The following is a 23723-nucleotide window of genomic DNA, read 5'->3' on the forward strand; positions in this document are numbered from 1 at the left end:
GCTTGCCCAACTAGACGCCACCACCCACCACCATTTCCTTCCTTCTCTTTCTCCTGCACCCCACGTGAGACCTACATTGCAGTCTGTTGGCTTTTTCAGCCTTGCCCCCCCCCCCCCCCCCCCCTTGCTATTTCTCTCACAGGCTTTTCCCCTAAGAAATATCTTACTCATCTCATCCTCGTATTATCCATGACTTGGGTGACTGGGAATAACACAGTGTAAGAGCAATTCCATTTTATTTTCCTCTCTAGTCCTCTTCCCCCTCTGCTTTCCTGACATTGCAACCCTTTCCCTTTTCCTGCCCTGCTTTCTCCCGTCTGCATGTCCCTTCTTGTCCAGTGTCCTTTAGGAGGGAGAGAACATGACTTCTCTATAAGTAGAATTGTGAGAGAAGCATCTGGCCAGATAGTACCTTTTCTCAAATAAGAAGGCATTCTTAATCATTTTATTCCAGTCTCTATAAGAAGACTTTTTATGACCTAATGCAGGGCCTTCCTTTGAGGAGGCTGACATTTGGAGAAGTGGAGGGATTCGGAGAAGTGGATTTAGGAATAGCACCTTGGTCTCTTTTCCTTTTGGGCTCTTAGCTTTGCCACATGGGTTAGAATTCAGTATTCAGGCACAACTTTTGAGGGCACCATGGTTATGTGTTTATCTAAACATATTTGTAAAGTCTAAATATTTGTGATATTTAAAAGTTGAAAGTGATCGTAACATAACTTATAATAGTGGAAAACTGTAAATAACACATATCTTTAATAATTGGTAAGTAGTCAGATACATCACTAGCTATGATGTGCATGGATCCATTAAAATATATGTTGTACAAGAATATTTAATGATATGGAAACACACTTATGCTATACTACTAAGTGGAAATGGCAGATTTATTTAGATATCTAGATATATATAGATATATCTATATATAGATATGCAGAAACATATAGAGAGAATAATCTCATTTATGTAAAAGTTTTTTTTAAAATAAGCCTGTATTATCTTTGTAATTAGAAAAAGAGTGCATGAAAACAAAGAAGGAAAGATCATATAGAATTGATTTGAGGTGTACTTAACTATGTCTACCATTTGACTGCTCCTTAGATTAAGTAGGTCAATGTCAGCCATATCCTAAATGTGGACTTAGAATTACTTGATTGGAAAAAAATCACAAATGTAGTTTGTCTCTAATGTACTAGCTTCTTTAAGCCATCTTGTAAATGCAGTCACCATTTATAACATAACTTCCATGGAAAAGTGCATTTTGCTTTGAAAACACCATAATTAAAAATGAACTTTGGAAGCACAATCTACTTGGAAATAGGAGATGATCTTTATATATTAAAAGCAGGAAGACAGCTCCTATTTCTTTTCTTTTTTTTTTTTTTTAAGACTTTATTTTTAAGCAATTCCTATAGCCAATGTGGGGCTCAAACTCACAACCCTGAGATCAAGAGTCGCATGCTCCACCGACTGAGCCAGTTGGGCCCCTCTCCTATTTCATCTTCTGTACTTTCCAAGGTATAATGAAACATTCTACATGATTGGAATTTAGTCTTATAATTTTTTTCAAAGAACATATAATTTGTTTATGAATTTTACTGTGTAAATTTACTCCCTCTGCACACTTAGGTTAGAAGTATGCTCATTGTCCCTGAGAGTCAATTCTCAGATGCCCACAAACGGTTAGCCATTTAACATTATGTATTAATTGGAAAAGATGTTTTATAAGTTGGATACATCATAAAATGAGAATTTCTTAATAAATGTGTGAGAAGACAAGGAGAGATATAAAATCATATAATGGCCCAAGAGTGCTGAGAATTTCAATAAAAGTTGATGAGATGTGAGTTAAAGTAAAGCAAAACCACATTTACTTGGGTGGGAGGGATTCCCATCTATATTGAAGGGAATGTGATTATATGGCTTTCATTTGCCTCCCCGAGTAACTACTAGTATTATGATAGCAACACCAACAATAATGACAGTAATAATAATAGCATCTGTCATGCTATTACTTGTCAATTTTGTTGATCTTGTCTCAAAGAATCAACTTTTGGTGTCATGGGTTTTCTCTATTTCTTTCCTCTATTCTCTAATTATTTTTGTTACAATCTTTATTATTTCCTTTCTCATGCTTGATACAAGCTTAGTTTGCTCTTTATTGTCCAGTTTTTTAAGGTGGAAGTCTAGTTTATTGATTTGATGTCTTTCTACTTCTTAAATATAGATGTTTACGGCTATACATTTCTTTCCAAGCACTGCTTTAGCTAAATCCCGTAAGTTTTGATATGTTGTGTCTTCATTTCCATTCATCACCAAGTATTTTCTAATTACTCTTGTGATTTTTTCTTTCAGCCATTGGGTATTTAGGAGGCAGCTGTTTGATTTCCATATATTTTCATATTTCCCAAATTCCCATCTGTTATTGATTGCTAAATTATTTCTTTTGTAGTTGGATTAATAAACAGATTATATAATTAAAGGGTTGCATGATCTCAGTCATTTAAATTTAGACTCATTTCACAGCCTAATATATAGTCTATCCTGGTAATATATTCCATATGGACTTGAAAAGAACGTGTGTTCAGCTGTCGTCAGATAGAGTGTTCCAGATGTGCCACCGGATATTTCTGGCTTGCCAACTTTTTCAGCTCTAAGTCTGGGGTAGATATACCAAAAAGGAAACTGAAGGAACTCACCACTGGGTCTTTTCTTGTACTCTGAGGTCCCAAGCTAGTGTGTTTTCTTCTCTCCACCCTTCAGAGCCTAATGTTTGTTTTCTATACACTTATGGTCCAGAGGATTTAGTTGTACTTAGCAGGAAGAATAGGGTAAAGCACATCTCCATTTTTCCAGAAGCAAAGTTTTACTCCTTTTCAAGCTTCTGTCATCTTATGGCATCTTATAGTCATCTTACAGTACAGCCAAAACAATCACCATGCCTTACACTTCCTCTATACTTCTCTGCATCTGTACCTCTTTATACCATACTTTGTACCTGGAACGCTCTCCACGTCACCTTCCCGTGCTGAGATCTTAACTCATCCTTTAAAATTCAGACAAGTAAAACCTCTAGAAAGTTGCTCATGATCCCATAAGCTAAATCAAGCTTTCTTTTGTCTATATTCTTTACAACTTTCTCTATCATTTGTCTTGTTTTGTTTTATATTATAGTTGGCTTTATATGTATCTTCTTCTGATTAACTTTTTTTTTTTTTTTATTTGACGGAGACAGAGAGAGACACAGCGAGAGAGGGAACACAAGCAGGGGGGGTGGGAGAGGGAGAAGCAGGGTTCCCGCTGAGCAAGGAGCCCGATGCGTAGGAAGGGGGAAATGGCATATCCCTGACTCATAGAGACCGTTACGAGCAGGCACTCAAGAAAGCAAGCTCACTGACATTTTAACTGTTAGCTACAAAATGTTCCTTCAGCTGATAATACTTTTTGCATTCAACAGGAAAATGGGTGGGGCAGCGCCGCCAGATAGCAACTGGAAAGGAAATCTCCACGTGCCCTACAATGTTGGACCTGGCTTTATTGGCAACTTTTCTACAAGGTTAAGAGACTGTTTCTATTGTAACTCTCTTTCGGGGAAGGAAATCTTTTTTTCAAAAAAAGAATTACAGAGGATGATTGAAAAAGTAAAATATATCTAGTACCGGCAGGAAACAAAACCACAGGTTGTAGACGGGAGTACACTTACCTCATTGGTATTGGACAACGGAACAATGGAATTCTTGCATATGTACATTTAGAAATCTTTAAAATGATGTAAGAGTTAAAAAAAACTGTGGGTGGCAAAGCGTTAACCAGTGTTTTCAGAATGTGTCCTTTATTTTTGCTTTAGAAAAGTCAAGATGCACATCCATTCTAACAACAAAGTGACAAGAATCTACAATGTGATTGGAACTCTCAGAGGAGCAGTAGAACCAGGTAAATTAATCATTTGCTCAGCAAATATCGATTGAGCAATTCTTCTGGGCCAGGTACTCCTCTGAGCTCTGGGAACGTAGGGTGAACAGAGCACAGCAATTCTTTGCCCTAATGGAACTTACACAAACACAGAATACATAAATATGAGGTAATTTTGTATTGTGATACGTGTTGTGAAGAAAAGGAAATGTGGGGCTAGGCTGGTTAGATGCCCAAGGTTAGTTAATGTTAAGCTGTGCATGCTTCAATTAAATGATCAAGGGAGCAAGGGCAGGAAGAGGTCATTTTGAGGTATTTTCTCAGGGTTTTCTGGATTAGTTTACCATATATTTTGCTTGGGGAAATATCTTCATGATAGCTACAAGCATCTATATAAAAGATAACATTCTTAGAAAATCCAGGTAACCTTGTGGTGCTTAGGTGGCTCAGTCGGTTAAGTATCCAACTCTTGATTTCAGCTCAGGTCCTGATGTCAGGGTCGTGAGATTGAGCCCCGTGTCGGGCTCCACGGCCAGCATAAGATTCTCTGCACAACCCGGCTCATGTGTGCTCACTCTCTAAAAAAAGGAAAGAAAATTAAGGTAACCTTGAATTAATGAATCCTTTACATAGTTTTATTTTCCATTGAAGTTAATAAGATATATAGATGCATGATTTCCACAGAATTTCAGATGACCTACAGATTAATACTTTTTATAAATAGTCTTACTTCATTATGTTTGAATTCCTTAGAAATTATGGTTATATATTTGTTACCAACAGTCATTATACATATTTTTTTTAGAAGCAGCCAAAGCTTTCTTTCAGTGATAAAGAATACTGGTATGCTTTCCGCGGGTACTAAATAATATATAAGGGGCAATTCATTGAATCTTCCTGAGTACCTATTTTGTGCTGGCTCTGTATTAGGCATGAGGGATGAAGGGATAAAATGAGAACAAGGAACCATACATTCAAGTGTGGTAACTGTTGGTCAGATATGATAGGATTGCTCTGAGGGCTGGATCGTGGGAGCAGTTCCCTCCCATTTGGAAGCTAGGAAGGAGTCATAGAGGAGGAAAATCACTGAGCTGTACCTTGAAAATTGACCAGAAGGATTAGGAAGTGGAGAACCTACTATGTGGCCACTGCGTTCTCTTACTCTGAAAATACTGGAAGCAAAGTGACAAGTAGGTAAGAGAGGAGTAAGAGAATTATAAAGAGAGGTGGATGGAATCATTTCTATCCTTCTATACTTATCATTACCTCTGTACTTGTGATTACTATCATATGTTGAAGTATACCTTTGCTTATCACATTCATATTTTCTTCATACATCAAAATCAGAACAAAATAGGTATATTTACACAAGTCTTCAGGAACCTTGGTATCTTTCTTGGAGTCGCGAATGCTCTCTGTTTGGATGCTCTTGAGTCATTTGCAGTTTGCTCCGTTGTTGACCTGGAATGACAAGTAATTCTGCAATGATGCTTTCTAGACAGATATGTCATTCTTGGAGGTCACCGTGACTCATGGGTGTTTGGTGGCATTGACCCTCAGAGCGGAGCAGCTGTTGTTCATGAAATTGTGAGGAGTTTTGGAACACTGAAAAAAGAAGGTAATATAAACAGAAAGTAAAAAGATCAACCTCTCTGAATCTCAGTGTAGTCCTCTGTAAAGTGTGTAAAATTACCACGTTTTCACATGATTGTGTGAAGGGTCACCTGAGAGGATGTGTGCAAAGTATACCACCTTAGTAGTATCGAGTACTTAGTAATACCTACTGGCATAGAACAGCTTTCAATAACTAGTGGCTATATTAGTCATGTGGGTTAGTTAATTATATTGTTTATTTATTTTTGCTTATTTATAGAATAATGTTTACATTATTGATATTCATAAAATTATAATCTAAAATAAAGGAATTCTGCTGTTAGGGGTTGCTCTTGACAACAAAGAAGGTAGAAATGGGTTTCTTCACAGGAGAGGACAAACCAAAATAGGTCATAGGCCAAAGTGTCCTGATCAGAGAACTGTGAGCAAAAGTTCCTTGGGCCCTTCTGGCCTCACACGTCAGGTCAAGTGTCCCAAGTAAGGAGATGGAAGCTTTCTCAGAAAAGTACTGGTCTCGCTGCCTAATAGGATTTCTCAAAAGTTTGATGTTTGCATTCCCACACCCCCAGCCTTGGTTTGTTCTCCCGAGATTTAGGTTTCTCCTCCTAGCACAATTGCTTCAATCATTTTAGAATCTTCTTATGAAAACAAAGATAAGATTGAGTTCAAATGGCTGCTTTTTAAAATAAATTATGCCTTGAGAGCAGAAAATCCGTGCTGTGTACTGACCCTGCAAATGAGGGTTTGGGGCTGGAAATGTGATCCAGGTTTTTTTTTTTTTTTTAGCAACAACAAAAACAATGGCAAAAATATATTAAGTTTGCATGGTGCTCGTTTCCTCAGAGAACCAGTGTTTTCGAGTGCTCTCTATTTTGAACTCTTAGCAACCAGGGAGAAGTCTAGTTATTTCTGTTCTCGTTTCACCAATAAGCTAATCAAGGTTTATAGAATCCAGTTGTATAGCTAGTGTGTGGTGTACCTAGTATGTGGCAGGTCAGAGAACCAGGGTTTCAACTCAAATTTCTGGCTACCCATCCACAAAGCCATGTTTCTCTTTAAAACAAAATGGTAAAGGGCTCTTTTCTTTTTTTCTACACAGCTCTCTTGTATTTTAAGAACACAGAATTATGAGGGCTTGAATCTACATAACTCATGAATTAGCTAGTGTTTAACAGTAGTCCAAAAAAATGCCATGATTTTGCAATGAGACTCCCTATGATGAATACAAAACATCACAGTGACAATGATAGCATGCCAAGAGAATGCAGTGATGAGGAATAACAACTCATAGGAAATTTGAATAATATCATGAACAAACTTGACAAAAATAACACTGGACTCAGCTGTAGGGATACATATTCTTGTTAAGCACAAGTGAACTATTTACTAAAATAATGACAAGTTTTTGGAGCACATATGAAGTGTTGTATTTGTAAACATGACTCCATTCAATCTTCCCCCAAATCAAGTAGTATCTTGCTACTCCTGGGGTACAGATGAAGAAAGGGAAACTGAGGAAGCTTGCATAACTTCCCCTCAGTCCTACTGCTAGTAAGTGAAAGAACTGGTAATTGAAATAAGATCTTTCTTGAACTCCAAGGTCAGTGTTTCTAAGTCCCAGCCGTATCACCTCCTTGTTGAGTGGTGCTGAGTTACTGTAGCGGCCACAGACATCGGTACTGCTAACAGAGCTTCTGTTGACGAATGCTGGCAGAGAAGGGAGTGAAATCACACAACCAGCTGACACTGAACAATTGTTTGTGCAATGCCAGAACGTGGAAGAGTTGTAAGGAGTTTTCTCTCAGTTTTATCTGCTCTCAGAACACAGACCACATCTAGCACTTTCTTCTTTCTCTCCGGGCAGCTGCAGAACCAGATGGCTGCCTGTGTGTATCCAATCATTATACACCAATTCAAATATTATGACCTCACAGAATTTTTGCTGTGTCTACATTTTCCCCCTTTTCAGTGCAAATATGCTCTTTTGTATTGACAAATCAGCTTTAAAAATCTCACGAAAGGAAATTATATAAGTAAAAATTCTCACCAGAGTTCACCTTTCCTAAACAACCAATGAAGTTTTAGTGTTGTTTTCTGTGGAGTTGTACAATATCTTGGATATATTATGTATTGTCCCAGCATTAATGTGTCTACACATATATTTTAGGATGGAGACCTAGAAGAACAATTTTGTTTGCAAGCTGGGATGCAGAAGAATTTGGTCTTCTTGGTTCTACTGAGTGGGCAGAGGTTAGTTGATAATTTGCTACAATATAAATTTTCATTATAGCAAAGCAGTTAGGACTTAATTCTCAAGGATGTAAAAATAACAAGTGATTTCAATGAGAACATATTCAGACTTATTTCCAAAATCTGAAACAACGCATCCTTGTTTAAAAATAACAATCTCTTTGTATTAAAGAACTGTTTGGTTTGAACTTTTGAAGCCACTTAATGTCACTTGTCAAAATGATTAATCTTCATTTTCTGGGAGTGTGACAGTAAATAAGTAAATTCACTAGAAACCAAACATCAAAATAAGATATCATTTTTTCTGTTGTCCTTTCCACATTAGCTCCTAAAGCTAACCACATTTAAATCCCTCCTTGAGCCTGAACATTAAGGTGTACTTTTCACGTTTATGTTCCTTATATGACTGACTCTAAATTAAATCATGGTAAAAATGAGGCAGGAAGTCTCACTGCAGAATATTTGATAGGCCCCTTTGGAAGTAATTTTACCTTTACATAGAAGATGTTATACACAAACCAAATAGTAACCACAGATCAGAAACCAGTAATGGATATGCAAAAAATAGAGAGACAGGAATCCAAATATATGACTAGAGAAAGCCAACTAACCGTGAGAGAAGAGAGCCAAAGAAGAAAGAAACAGAGAGGAACTATAAAAACAACCATAATACAAGTGACAAAATGGCAATAAGTTCATCCCTATCAAGAATTACTTTGAATGTAAATGGACTAAACATTCCAATCAAAAGACAAAAAGCAGAATGGGTAAAAAAGCAAGACCCATCTAAATGCTGCCTACAAGTCATTTTAGACTTAGAGACAAATGCCAACTGAAAGTGAAGGGATGGAGAAACATTTATGCAAATGGATGTGAAAAGAAATCTGGGGTAGCAATACTTATATTGGACAAAATAGACTTTAAAACAAAGACTGTAACAAGAGACAAAGAAGGACACTGTATAATCATAAAAGAAACAATCCAACAAGGAGATAAAACAATTGTAAGTATTTAGGCACCCAACATGGGAGCACCCAAATACATAAAGCAGTTAACAACAAACATAAAGGAACTAACTGATAGTAATACAGTAATAGTAGGAGACTTTGACACCCCATTTACATCAATAGATAGATTATCCAAGCAGAAAATCAATAAGGAAATAGTGGCTTTGAATGACACTTTGGACCAGATGGATCTAACAGATACATTCAGAATGTTCCATCCTAAAACAGTAGAATACACATTCTTTTCAAGTCTACATGGAACGTTCTCCAGAATATATCATATATTAGGTCACAAAATAAGCCTCAACAAATTCACAAAGATTGAAGTCACACCATGCATCTTTTCTGACCAGAACACTATGAAACTATAAGTCAACCACAAAAAAAATCTGGAAAGAGCACAAATGCATGGAGGTTAAATAACATGCTACTAAACAATGAATGGGTCAACCAAGAAATGAAAGAGGAAATCAAAAAATACATGGAAGCAAATGAAAATGAAAACACAATGGTCCAAAATCTTTGGGTTGCAGCAAAAGCTGTTCTAAGAGGGAAGTTTATAGCAATACAGGTCTACCTTAAGAAGCAAGAAAAATCTCAGATAAAAAACCTAACCTTACATCTAAAAAAACTATAAAAAGAAGAACAAACAAAACCCCAAATCAGTAGAAGGAAGGGAACTATAAAGATTAGAGCAGAAATAAATGAAATAAAAACTAAAAAAACTAAACAAAACAAAACAAAACAAACAATACAGCAGCTCAGTGAAACCAGGAGCTGCTTCTTTGAAAAGATCAATAAAATTGATAAACCTTTAGCTAAACTCATCAAAAAAAAGAGAGGACTCAAACAAAATCAGGAATGAAAGAGGAGAAATACCAACCAACACCACAGATATACAAAGGATTATAAAAGAATATTATGAAAAATATTATGAAAAATTATATGTGCCAACAAACTGGACAACCAAGAAGAAATGGATACATTCTTAGAAACATAATTTGGGGCACCTGGGTGGCTCGGTCATTAAGCATCTGCCTTCAGCTCAGGTCATGATCCTAGGGTCCTGGGATTGAGCCCCGCATCGGGCTCCCTACTCGGCGGGAGACCTGCTTCTCCCTCTCCCACTCCCCCTGCATGTGTTCCCTCTCTCACTGCCTCTCTCTCTCTGTCAAATAAATAAAAATCTTAAAAAAAAGAAACATATAATTTATATAATTTATCAAAACGGAATCAGGAAGAAATAGAAAATTTGAATAGACCAATTACTAGCAATGAAATTGAATCAGTAATCAAAAAATTCCCAACAAACAAAAGTCCAGGACCAGATAGCTTCACAGATGAATTCTACCAAAAATTTTAAAGAGTTAATACCTATTCTTTTCAAACTAATCCATAAAATAGAAGAGGAAAGAAAGCTTTCAAATTCATTCTATGAGACCAAGATTATCCTGATACCAAGACCAGATAAGGACACTACACAAAATGAACTACAAGCCAATATCTCTGATGAACATAGATGCAAAAATCCTCAACAAAATATTAGCTAACTGAATCCAATGATACATTTAAAAAACATTCACCACAATTAAGTGGGATTTAATCCTGGGTGGTTCAATATTTGCAAATCAACCAATGTGATACATTAGCAAGAGAAAGGATAAAAACCATATAATCATTTCAGTAGTTGCAGAAAAAGCTTTTGACAAAGTACTACATCCATTTATGATGAAAACCCTCAATAAAGTAGGTTTAGAGGGAACATACCTCAACATAATAAAGACCATATATGAAAACCCACAGCTGACATCATGTTCAGTAATGCCTTCCCTGAGGCAAGGGAGACAAAAACAAACTATTGAGATTATATCAAAATAAAAACCTTCTGAACAGCAAAGGAAACAATGAACAATACTGAAAGACAGCCTACCAAATAGGAGAAGATACTTGCAAATGACTTACCTGATAAAGGGTTAGTATCCAAAAAAAAAAAAAAACTGAGCAAACAAAAAAAAAAAAAAAAAAAAAGAACTGAGCAACTCAACACACAAAAACCAATCTGATTAAAAAATGAGCAGAAAACATGAACAGACATTTCCCCAAGAAGATATATGGATGACCAATGGGCACATGAAAAAATGCTCAACATCACTCTTCATCAGGGAAATGGGAATCAGAACCACAATGAGATATCACCTCAGACCTGCCAGAATGTCTAAAATCAAAAACAAAAGTGTTGGCAAGAATGTGGAGAAAAAGGAACCCTCATGCACTGTTGGTGGGAATGCAAACTGGTCCACACTGTGGAAACCAGTATGGAGGTTCCTTAAAAAATTAAAAATAGAGTTACTATATGATCCAATAATTCCACCACTCAAATAATATGAAAAACACTAATGCAAAAAGATATATGCACCCCTATGTTTATAGGAGCATTATTTACAATACCCAAATTATGGAAGCAGCCCAAGTGTCCATCAATAGATGAATGGATAAAGAAGACGTGAGATACATATATCTCATTTTATATATATGTATATACACACACACACACACACATATATACACACACATATATACACAAACGTGTATATATATATATATATATAATGGATTATTATTCAGCCATAAAAAAGAACGGAATCTTGCTATTTGCAATAACATGGATGGATCTAGAGAGTATAATGCTAAGCGAAATAAGTCAGAGAAAGATGAATACCATATGTGGAATTTAGGAAACAACCAAAGGTGGGGGGAGAGAAACCTCTTGGTTTGTCTGTTTCAGATTCACCACCTAAAGTTGCATATTGTTTCTACTTCCTTTCTTACTGTCGGGATGCTTAGGAAATTACATGTTTTGGAGATTCAAAATCCACTTGATAGCTCAAAAACAACAACAACAACAACAACAAAACCCCAAAAACCCTGCTGCACGTTTTGTCAGCATTTTACTATTGTGCAATGATCAGTCTTGACCAGTAGGTGGTGTCATCCTACAGAAGAACTTCATGCTTCTGAGTATAGTATGGAAACCACATATTTTTAACCCATAAATTTGAAATTTGAAATTATTGAATCAGGCGAGATTCTCCTCTTAAATAAAGAGATGTTCATGGGGGGGGGGGGGCGCCTGCGTGGGCCAGTTGGTTAAGCGTCCCATTCTTGAGCTCTGATCAAGTCTTGATCTCAGGGTCATAAGTTCAAGCCTAGTTGGGCTCCACGCTGGTCTTGAAGCTTACTTTAAAAAAAGAGAGAGAGAGAGAGATTGAGAGGGAGATGTTCATGGGAAGATTTCCACTGAGGGGTTTCTATCTTATGTCATTCAGGTTTGATAAGAGAATTTCTTGAAGGGTAAACCATGGCATGGTTAAAGGAATCAACTCCTTTTCTATTTACCATATTAAGAATATGGGTAGGTTCGGGCCCCTGGGTGGCTCAGTTGGTTGAGCGACTGCCTTCGGCTCAGGTCATGATCCTGGAGTCCCGAGATCAAGTCCCGCATCGGGCTCCCTGCTCAGCGGGGAGTCTCCTTCTCCCTCTGACCCTCCTCCCTCTCGTGCTCTCTGTCTCTCATTCTCTCTGTCTCAAATAAATAAATAAAAAATAAAATCTTTAAAAAAAAAAAAAGAATATGGGTAGGTTCATCTTAAATTTTAGTCTTAAAAATGTTTTGCTTGTTATCTCTTAGAATAATCTTTATCGGAATTATTTCAAACAAACTGTTTTCAGAATCTTATATATCAATTTTGTGGTCAGCTTGTTTCAAATATCTCCACACAGCACATGTAGATGTACATTGTTTTAGGGGGAGGTTATGATATATGTTTATGGTTTTCTTTCTTTTTTATTATAGGAGAATTCCAGACTCCTTCAAGAGCGTGGTGTGGCCTATGTTAATGCTGATTCTTCTGTAGAAGGTGAATAACGTTGGTCTCATAGGAAAAGATGCGATCTAGTACACGAACTAGTAGCAGCTACTTAGTTTGTAAATGATGCTCCAGTAAAGAAGGCAAATCCGGTCCATGTGGTTAGGGACTCTGCTGCTGGTGGGTCCGGCTGTGCGCTTGCCTCACAGCAGCTGTAAGCCCAAGAGTGCTAATTTGGGAAAGCAGCCCTTTCTGATTTGCTTCATCTGGCAGATTTTCTTGTCTGTGCTAGGGATCATAAATACCTGTTAAGTGGATAAATAAATAATAGAACTAAAGATTTCTATGGTTTTAGAATGGGGTAGCAAAAAGTATAATTTAAATATAATCCTAGTTTTATCATATCATGCATATAGATTTTGGAAAAAAATACTGATGTCCAAGTATTTTTTTCTTAATTTTTTTTCCAATTCAATGAATCGTTATTGAGCACTTCTCTCCATAATGTACTTTCCAGTATTTCAAAGGAATAAGAGGTTAGTAAAGAACAGTCTTGCACTCAGGAGTTTGTGGCTCAGTACAAATGATAAATTAGTTTAGGATACTAATATATGCAGGTACTATGAAAAGGCCAAATGGGCACCTGGGTGGCTCAGTTGGTTAAACGCCTGCCTTCAGCCCAGTGTCTGACCTCAGCTCAGGTCTCTCTCTCTCTCTCAAATAAATAAATAAAATCCTAAAAAAAAATCATATTACTATTTTAAAAAAAGGCTATAATCAGGCTGGTCTAGGAGTTCAGAGGAGAGAATAGTAGCAAGTTCAGGAAAAGCCTGAGAAATGACACTTAAGACTGGCCTTAACATATTTGCGGGTGCCTGGGTGGCTCAGTTGGTTAAGCAGCTGCCTTCGGCTCAGGTCATGATCCTGGAGTCCCTGGATTGAGTCCCGCATCGGGCTCCCTGCTCGGCAGGGAGTTTGCTTCTCCCTCTGACCCTCCCTACTCTCATGTGCTCTCTCTCATTCTCTCTCTCTCAAATAAATAAATAAAATCTTTAAAAAAAAAAAAGAACGTATTTGCTTTTGATAAGCAGAGATTTGAACAAAAGGACATCGTCAGGTCTATTTCCAAGATCAAGCAGTCCATTGCCACTACCCTCCACACCCACTCATCTTTCTGTTCTTGACCATATGCTCCTTCCCGGACAGTGCACCTGCTGTTCTCAGTACCAGATGGCTGTGCAACACACTCTACCTGTTTAATTCTTATCCTTACAGCCTCCTCTGAACTGTTACTTTTTCAGGCAAGCCCGTCTTTAGCACTCATCACTGCCATGGCTAAACAACTATTTGCTTTACAAACTACTTCTGTTACTAGGCTGTCTTCTTCAGCCAGGAACAGACAGGATCTTGATAACTCATGGCTTCCTAATGTCTTGTTAAAGAAACACGTGTTGCACAGGTACAGCAAATGAATGAGTCAATGAACGCAGGGTGGGCTTTTAGAATCTTCCCTGTAGTGTAGGAGTAAACTTTCCGTATCAGCAGTAATTGAGACATTGCATTTTGCTGGAGACATGCTGCCATGTACATATCTTCTTGGTCCACCTGTCTGAGTTACATCGTCCTAGGAGGTAGCTCACGCAGTGCATTTCAGCCATCCTGCCCTCCTATTACATTCGTGGTGAAGGGCCTGGCCTTCCTCGTTGTGTGACCTCAGGTTGTGACTTACTTATCATGTCTCAGTTTTCTCACCTCTAGAGTTACTGGGCTGCCTGGGTGGCTCAGTCAGTTAAGCATCTGCCTTCGGCTCAGGTCATGATCCCAGGATCCTGGGTTCGAGTCCTGCATCGGGCTCCCTGCTCAGCGGGAAGTCTGCTTCTCCCTCTCCCTCTGCCTGCCGCTCACCTGCTTGTGCTCTCCCTTTCTCGCTCACTCTCTCAAACAAATAAAGAAATAAAGTCTTTCAAAAAAAGGGGAAAAAAAAGAAAAACACTTAAAAAAAATAAAAAATAGAGTTACCAAGAGTACATATCTCCAAGGCTCTTATCAGGGCAAAAGTGGCTAATATTTGCAAAACTCCCAGACCTGTGCCTCTCACAGAGTAAAAGTTGAAAAATATTAGCTTGGAACTATTACCCTTACTTAGAAACACATAATCAGATGAAACACCTTTGCTACAGAGAATAAGAACTTAAACGTGTATTTTTCAAAAGTAGAATAATGTTGTCTTTATTGCTAGGTTTGTTTGTAAGATTTGATTTTTAATGGTTTTAATCATTGGAATTTGCTGATGTCACTCCCTGCCTTAAAATGCTGCATTGTCTCCCCATCATTCTCAGGATCAAGAGCATGTGACACCATGTTACTTGATGACTAGGATGCCACTTATCTTACTTTGTTTTATATTTAAAATTTTGTTAAATATTCATTTTTAAGATAAAACAATAAGTGATACATTGGCTTTCTCATGGTAAAATGCAAAATTTATAAATAAAGCAAAAACCTTTACTAATATCACTCTCAAACTCAGCCCTCTCTCCGAAGGTGCTACTGTCCTCAATTTGAGATGTTTCCATCACACTAACATTCATCTATAGATGGTTAGCTCACACAAACCATCAGTGGTGTTGAAGGTGCTGTCTTAAGTGCTTTACATGTAAATATTTATTTAATCCAATAATCCTGTAAGGTAGGTACTTTTATTATTTTCCTTGTATAGAAGAGGAAACGTCCAATTCAGAGAGATTAAGTAACTTTACCAAGGTCACACAGCTAGTAAAAGATTGAGCTGAGACTCAAATCTAGCTGATCAACTTTATCCTTCTAACCACTACATTGTGTTGCCCCTCACTACCTTATACAGGTTTTCATTACATATTACATATTACATGTTACATGGTTCTGCGTCTTCTTTTCCACTCAACAGCATATTATGGAAAACTTTCCATGTCATTATATATAGATCTATCACTTGAAAACAAAAACTTCTACAGTGTTTTCAACAGAGCAATTTAAGTCTCAATTCTCCAGCTGATGGTCAGATTGCTTCAATTTGTTGCAGTAAATATCTTGTTTATTTGCCTTTTTCTATATAAGTGGAGAGTGGAGAGCTACAGTATCATGGCTTGGTCATGGTACACGTGCATTATGTGGTAATTCATGCTGCCAGACTACCTCTCTGACTCTCTGGTTTGCACTCCTACTAGCTCTTTATCGCTTTTAAAAATGTCAGTGGCTAAAATTTGTGCATATTTATTCTTCAGTTGAATTTTAGAACCAGCCTTTCAAGTTCCATGAACAGTTCTGCTGGGGTGTCTACTTATTTTTAAAGCCTCAACTTTTGCTGTCCCCAGACATGGATCTCAAGCTTTGTGATAAGAGTTGCTGGCCATTCTTTGAGTACATCGTGTACTTTTATATTTCTGGGCATTTGTACAGGCTAATCCTTGATGAAGTTGTCTTAACTTTCCCTTCCCCAGGCCCCCATCATGCTTTAGCCTTCCCTCCCTGTACTCCCACAACTTCTTGAGGTCACCCCTCCTGTCTGGTTCTCATGACTCTCAAACTCATCAGACAGATTTCCTGAGGAATGGGAACGCCATCTCTGTTCTCTATTCAGAACTAGCTGGAGAGCATCTGCCTTATAAATGCATTTTTTAAAAGATTTTATTTCTTTTATTTGAGAGAGAGTGTGTGTGTGCGCATGCACACATACAAGCGGGGGGAGGGGGAGCAGAAGGAGAGAGAGAGAGAGAGAATCTCAAGCAGACTCCAAGCTGAGCATGGAGCCCAATGCAGGGCTCGATCCCAGGAAACTGAGACCATGACCTGAGCCAAAATCAAGAGTTGGACGCTTGGGCACCTGGGTGGCTCAGTTGGTTAGGCGGCTGCCTTCGGCTCAGGTCATGATCCTGGAGTCCCAGGATCGAGTCCCGCATCGGGCTCCCTGCTCAGTGGGGAGTCTGCTTCTCCCTCTGACCCTCCCCCCTCTTATACTCTCTCTCTCTAGCTCATTCTTTCTCTCAAATAAATAAATAAAATCTTAAAAAAAAAAAAAGAGTTGGACGCTTAACTGACTGAGCCACCTAGGTGCCCCCATAAATGCATTTTTACAACAAATGTTTATTGGGTAAATGCTAAAGGCCAGGACTGTGCTAACCCCTGGCAACAAATAAAAGAGAACACCTGTTCCCATGGAACTTCTAGTCTGCTGGGAGGATGGAAAATAAAAAGGCAAATATTTAACATGTTTGAAAGATAACCAATGAGAAAAATAAGCAAGGTCAAAAGAGAAAGAGCGGCTAGGATAATAGGAAGAGAGGGTGCTCCTCTAGGTAGGAAGTTCAGGGGAAAACTCTCAGAAAACATGACATTAGACTAGAGGGGGAGTTTTAAGTCATGCAGATATAATGCATAACACTGTTCCAGGCTGAGGGAACTGTATATGCAAAGCCCCTGAGCAGGAGTCTGCTTGGGCAGAGTGGGAGGTGAAGATTTGGAGCGGTGATGGGGGTTGTTTCATGCCTGGAACTGAGGACCATGGTGAGCAGTGATGCCTTTATTGAATACTAAGCTGGACAGTTTTTATTGGACTTTATTGGTTTATTTTTATTATTTAATTATTATTTAATTTTATTATGTTATGTTAGTCACCATACATTACATCATTAGTTTGGTTTTTTTTTTAATTTTTTTTTATTATTATGTTATGTTAAGGATCCTTCTGGGTAAAGACCTAGGATTCATCTTTGAATGAAAGAATGAAGTAAATGAAATAAAAACCCACTCTCTCTTTATCTTTAAGGAAACTATACTCTGAGAGTCGATTGCACCCCACTAATGTACAGCTTGGTATACAACCTAACAAAGGAGGTAAAAATAATTATGTATAATTTTAGAAAGTTTGAGTTCTACAAATGATGTTTTCTTGAGGAACCATTATTATGTTAAGCAGCTGCATTGTTTTATAACTTGTCTTTCTCTCATATAGCAAATATTACGTCTAATAAACTCCAGAGAACATTACATCTAATAAACTGTTTACATATGCTACCCCATTTCTCCCAACTACTGAAGCAGCCCTGGGGTAGCATTGTGTCTACCATCCCCATTTGAAATCGAGAAAACTGAGATCAAAAAGCATTAGCCCCCAGAGTCATACAGCTCGTGCAATAGCTGAACCGGGACTTGGTCCTGTGATTTCACTCCTTAATTTTAAAACTGATTTATACTCCTTCAAGTAATGATATCAATTAGCCCAGGATGCAGGAAGAGTTGAAGTTTCTAAGAGATTGAGAAGGAGTATGTTGTAAAAACAGCAAGCGCTGACTCCAGGGTCCAATCGTTTTGGGGCAGAGGCTAGGGGAGACCATGTACCCCCCCTTCCTGACTTCTGGCCTTGAGCTGCACTCCACTGAGCCCCACTGAACTGGCTGACAGCTGAAGTTCTCTTAATTCTGACAGCAGCACGGGATCCCGAACCTGCCGGAGAGATTGTGCCTGAGTTCCTCCAGGACTGACAGGCAGCTCTTCACTTTCCTTGTCCTGATCCTTAGTCTACTGGGCCTAGCGTTTGTCATCATGAAGAACGTGTTGCTTGGCAGATTTTGTTGTTACTGCTACTTATCTGATTTGAACTGGAAAGGAAAAAAAAGACTTGCCTATTTAATAGAATTACCAATTGAAGTATAATTACCAAGGAAAATACAATCATTCCCCTTCAGATAGGGGTTTTCAGTAAGACTTAAATGTCACTAACCTTTGGTTTCAAAAGCATGGAATGTAATCTTATGACTTAGCTTCTCCTCTAGGAATAGAAAAAAAAAAATTCATGTCGTTACTCAAGAGCTGCATCATTTGCCTGCAGTTTTATTGATTTCCATGAAGTGTGTAAAAATTTAAATATCTGCAACAGGGTGTTTCTGAGAATGTTCACTGTTCATGTAATTTAAGGCAAATGCTAAGGAAGCTTGGCAGTTATATTTGTTTTCTGGCTGGTTTGGTGGCATCCGGAGACAATTGCAAAAATACTACCCTCTAGGTCAGATTTGAAATTATGTGATGCTTGACAGCTTGGGGGTTTGTTTTATTCTGTTTTATTTGGGGAGAGTGATTTATAGCATTTTACATTTGAGTGATAAACTGAGCATTTAGTACTGTATTTCTACACTGTTTTAAATGTGCATTTCTTAGAATAAATGCAGCAGTGCTGTTCCTTATATCAAAATTTTGTGTCAATTTATAAGCTTGAGTGAAATTCTTTTGTTGCCTATCTATTCATACTTTACAAATTAATAACATAATTTCTGTTAACCTAAGTTCTGACTCTCTCCTCATGCTTATGCAAATTTATTTGTGTTCCCATAGACCTTTGCACCTAGCACATTGCATTCCACATTTTTACCTGTAGTTCTCACTCGTAGAGAGTATGTAATGTGTCTTACTGAGCTTCGTATCCCTGGCATTCACAAAAAGTCTTAAACAACATAGGTACTCTATAAACTTTTAAAAATTAAATTTGTTGAAAAATAGAACATAGGGGCACCTGGGTGGCTCAGTTGGTTAAGCGACTGCCTTGGGCTCAGGTCATGATCCCGGGGGATCATGGGATTGAGTCCCACGTCAGGCTCCCGGCTCAGCGGGGAGCCTGCTTCTCCCTCTGACCCTCTCCCCTCTCATGCTGTTTCTCTCTTGCTCGCTCTCTAATAAATAAATAAAACCTTTAAAAAAAATAGAACATAGGACTTTTATGAAATATAATATAAAAACATTGTATACCATATAATGTATAATAAATAACCCATGAATAGTGATGGAAAATTTATAATTAGTTTGTGAAATGTTTCCGGCATAACATCTAATGCGCTAGATTTCAAGAATAGGTCTAGAACTCAATATTAGGTCATATTTTTTTTCCTTAGTTTTCTCATCTGTAAAACCAGAAAATGTATTTAAAGCCCAATATTTAACACAATTTTTATAATAATTAATTAATTAATTAAAATATTAATGCATTTGTTTTTATTGTGTATTATTTAATGACTTTAGCAACCTTACTGACAAGAAGCAATATTAAAAGAAATACCTTCTCTTAATCACCTTGCTTCCTTTCATTTTCTTTTTTTTTTTTTAAGATTTTATTTATTTATTTGACAGAGAGAGAGATAGCGAGAGCAGGAACACAAGCAGGGGGAGTGGGAGAGGGAGAAGCAGGCTTCCCGCGGAGCAGGGAGCCCGACGTGGGGCTTGATCCCAGGACCCTGGGATCATGACCTGAGCCGAAGGCAGACGCCTAACGACTGAGCCACCCAGGCGCCCCCATTTTCTTTTTTATAAGAGGAGAGAAATTGTTTTTGAGAGCAGCCTCCCTCAATTCAGAAAAAATAGCCCAAAAAATCTTAGAGTATGACCATTCATTTGCATACAGTAGCTTGGTAATAATTTGGCCTTCTTTTCCATACACATCATGTATTTCTTATAATAGTCACACTTATATATAATAGCATGAACATTTTCCCCTATTGTCAGAAACTCATTGTTGTAATTCTTAATGACTGCTAATGTATGAATTGTATCACGTGTTTTGCTGAATATAGTTTAGTTATTCATTCCCTGGTTAATGGACATTTAAATTTTAAAATATCTGATTTATAAGTATTTTCTTTTTTTCCCTTTTAATCTGTGTAGCTCCAAAGCCCCGATGAAGGTTTTGAAGGCAAATCTCTTTATGAGAGCTGGAATGGAAAAAGTCCTTCACCGGAGTTCAGTGGCATGCCCAGGTAAGCAAACAAGACTTTCTACTAGATAGAGCATAGGATTGGGTTGAAAATGAAAGTGTTTTTTCTTTCAGTGATAAAGGGAAGGCGATGCTTTGTTTCTCAAATAAAATATTACTATGTGTTTTGAAGTTAAATCTATAGGCCATCTAAAAGTGGTTCTTTTTTGAGCAGGCAGTATATAAGTCAAAAGTTATAATGGTGGAAAGTAGTTCTCCTCGCATTTCTGTCCCTTAGTTACTTGATACATTTTCTTTTTTCTGAATATCATACAGTTAAAAAATAGTTACTCTAAGAAAAATATAGGCATCATTTCAATATGGTTATGTCTTCACAAGCAAGGTTAGAGGAATAAATATCTCAGAGATATAGATTGATTATAGATAAGATTATACCTATCAAGAGTATGAATAACTAAAAATTTTTAAGGTAGGATTTACATCTGAATTATCTAAAAAAAAATCTGCTTCTTTTAACTTTATCATGAACAACAAATACAGACGATAAAATAAGTTGAGGGAAAATATTTTCCAACTTAATGAATCTTTAAAAAAAAAAGTAACTTATGCAATTGTGATACTATGATTTATAATAGGAAGTATATATTAGATCTTTGGCCCCTTTTGTGGCACAGAGAGCTCCCAAAATCTTTAGAATGTTCTAAGTGATGAAAGAGACAAGGGTGTCTCTTTTTGCGTTAGCAGGGTGACCTTTGGACCCCACCTAAGGATGCGGGCTGATGGCCAGGAGAACCAACTATATAATTAGAGAATTGGGACTTTCAGTCCCACCCCATGAGCAGAGGTTGAATCACTTTGCAATGGCCAATGATTTAATCAATTGTGCCTTTGTAATGAAGATACAAACCCAAGAAGACAGGGTTCAGAGAGCTCCCACGTTGGTGGATACATGGAACTTAGAGCAGAGTGGCATACCTGGGGAGGGCGTGGACGGCTCAGCACCCTTTCCCCACACCTTGCCCTCTGCACCTCCTCCATCTGGCTGTTCCTGAGTTACATCCTTTTATAATAAACCAGTGATCTAGTAAATAAAATGGTTCTCTGGGTTCTGGGAACAGCTCTAGCAAATTAATCGAAAGCAAGGAAGGGAACTTGGGAATCTCCAATCTGTCGCCCGTTGGTCAGAAACACAGATAACAATCTGGGTTTGTGGTTGGCTTCTGAAATCAGTGGAGGGGCAGTCCTGTGGGACTGAGCCATTCACCTGTGGAATCTGGTGCTACCTTCAGTGTCAGAACTGAGTTGAGTTGGAGGACACCCAAGCATTGCTTGTCGCTGATATGGGAAACACCACACATCCCCCTCCACATGTTGGAATTGGGTCCAGGAACCCAAAAGAACAATGGTCCCTACTACCCAAAACAGTCTTATGGAAGTAGATACTTTATGATCAGGACTGATATTCCTCTCAATTACTTTTTGTTGTTGTTGCTTGTCTGACGTGATTTTTATAAAGAAAAATGGTATTTATAAGAGGAAGAATGGAGTTTAATTAATCTTTAATTTGTACTCACTGAAGAAACTACTCAAATAACCTCCTATTTTATCCCTAAAAGGATTAGTAAGTTGGGATCTGGTAATGACTTTGAGGTGTTCTTCCAAAGACTTGGAATTGCTTCAGGCAGAGCACGGTACACTAAAAATTGGGTAAGTCTGTCAGTACGTTTTTCAAGATTACTTATGAATATATTTTAGCTACACAAATAATTCTGGAATAGAAAAAGGGTGACATAAGCCCTAGAGAAATAGAGGAATTTAAAGCAGAAGTGGTTGAGGTCATGCTACTATCACATGGGGTAATGCCTGAATCGGGTATCCTAAGCCTTAGAACTTGAACTTGCATGTTCTCCCTTAAATATATTTTCTGTTTCATTAGGTGGCATTGCTTTCACCCAGTTACTTACACTAGAAATGTAGAAATTGTCTTTGACTCCTCCCTACCTGTTATTCCAAAGATGAATTAGTATCCAGACCAGCAGATGTTTGGATTTTTATCCCATTCTATCTCTAGTCGGTAAACATGAAAATTATGCTCTATGGCACAAGAAGCAATGAACACATATACAGGTCATGATTTTTTTTCCTACCGTTGTTGCCGCTGATGGTAATGACAATTTTATAGTTTTATGTTTACCAAAGTAACATAGGAACATAGTTCACAAAATGTCATACAGTTCTGTAAGGGTGTATGATGAAAAACACTGGTCCCTTATTCCACTTGCAGGCTTGTCCCATCTCTAATTCTGTTCAACAGATTCACATTTTTTCAACTTTTTCATTGGTTTCTTCTGACATCTATCTGCATGCTTATACATGCTATGCTCCTGCTGCTACTTATTTATTTTTCAGTTTGATGTATCATCCATTTACTTCTCATGAGGAAAGATAGGCATTTAGCGTTTCTTTATCACTTTTTCTCCCAACTCCCAAATACTTTCCCTCATTGCATTTTCTCAGTCTATCATTTTACCATACCTGTGGATTAGAATATCTTTTTTTTCCCCCCTCCATGTATCCATAACTAATTCACCACAAAGTTTCAGGGTATTCAAACCCATCGGGTAATCTGGCAGATTTCTTTTTCCCCCTTGGGTTCTTCTTCTCCTGCTCCTTTGGATTCTCTGGTGGTTTTCTTTGCCTGTGACACAGCTCTTGTCTGTGAAATTTTCTTTCATTGAGAAGTCTGAGAGACCTTCACTTCTCTCCTGTTTTGCATCTTCTCTTTCCTGGATTTTGTCTCTTCCTTTTTCTTGTTTACTCTTTAGTATGTTTGGAGCACATCCTTCAGGAACTTCTTGAAAAGGGTGTATCAAAGCAAAAGCCCTGTGTATCTGAAATACATTTATACCACACACAATTCTTGGATAGTTTGTGTGGGCACAAAGTTTTGGTTGAAAATTCTATGTCTTCAGAATTCTGAACTCATCCCTCAGTATCTTCCAGGCTTCAGGATTGCTGTTGAGAAATTTGGTGCTATTTGACCCCTGATCCCTTGGCTCTGATTTTTTCCTTTTATTGAAGTATAATTGGCATTCAATATCTTACTAGTTTCAGGTGTGCATCATAGTGATTCAGGGTTTTTAAGCATTACAAAATGATCCCCACAATATCTAGTTACCATCTAACGATATACAAAGTTATTACAATATTACTGACTATATTCCCTGTGCTGTACATTAACATCTCTAGGACTTAGTTATTTTATCACTGAAAGTTTGTACCCCTTAAAGCCCTTTACCTATTTTCCCTGCCCTCTAACCCTTCCCCTCTCTGGTAACC

The 23723-nt window shown here is 37.7% G+C and overlaps 1 protein-coding gene across 2 annotated transcripts in view; it reads left to right on the top strand.

The window, feature by feature from the left end:
- Window positions 1-23723, top strand: part of FOLH1B (folate hydrolase 1B) — a 66176-nt gene that overhangs the window by 32638 nt on the left and 9815 nt on the right. For both annotated transcript variants that reach the window (XM_044919758.1, XM_044919759.1), the window contains exons 8-15: window positions 3458-3556; window positions 3848-3933; window positions 5411-5530; window positions 7694-7776; window positions 12637-12700; window positions 17454-17521; window positions 20336-20427; window positions 22001-22091. In XM_044919758.1, coding sequence (XP_044775693.1) covers window positions 3458-3556; window positions 3848-3933; window positions 5411-5530; window positions 7694-7776; window positions 12637-12700; window positions 17454-17521; window positions 20336-20427; window positions 22001-22091 — 703 coding nt within the window. The remainder of the gene's footprint in view (window positions 1-3457; window positions 3557-3847; window positions 3934-5410; window positions 5531-7693; window positions 7777-12636; window positions 12701-17453; window positions 17522-20335; window positions 20428-22000; window positions 22092-23723) is intronic.

This window comes from Neomonachus schauinslandi, chromosome 11 (genome assembly GCF_002201575.2).
Source record: "Neomonachus schauinslandi chromosome 11, ASM220157v2, whole genome shotgun sequence".
Taxonomy (NCBI): domain Eukaryota; kingdom Metazoa; phylum Chordata; class Mammalia; order Carnivora; family Phocidae; genus Neomonachus; species Neomonachus schauinslandi.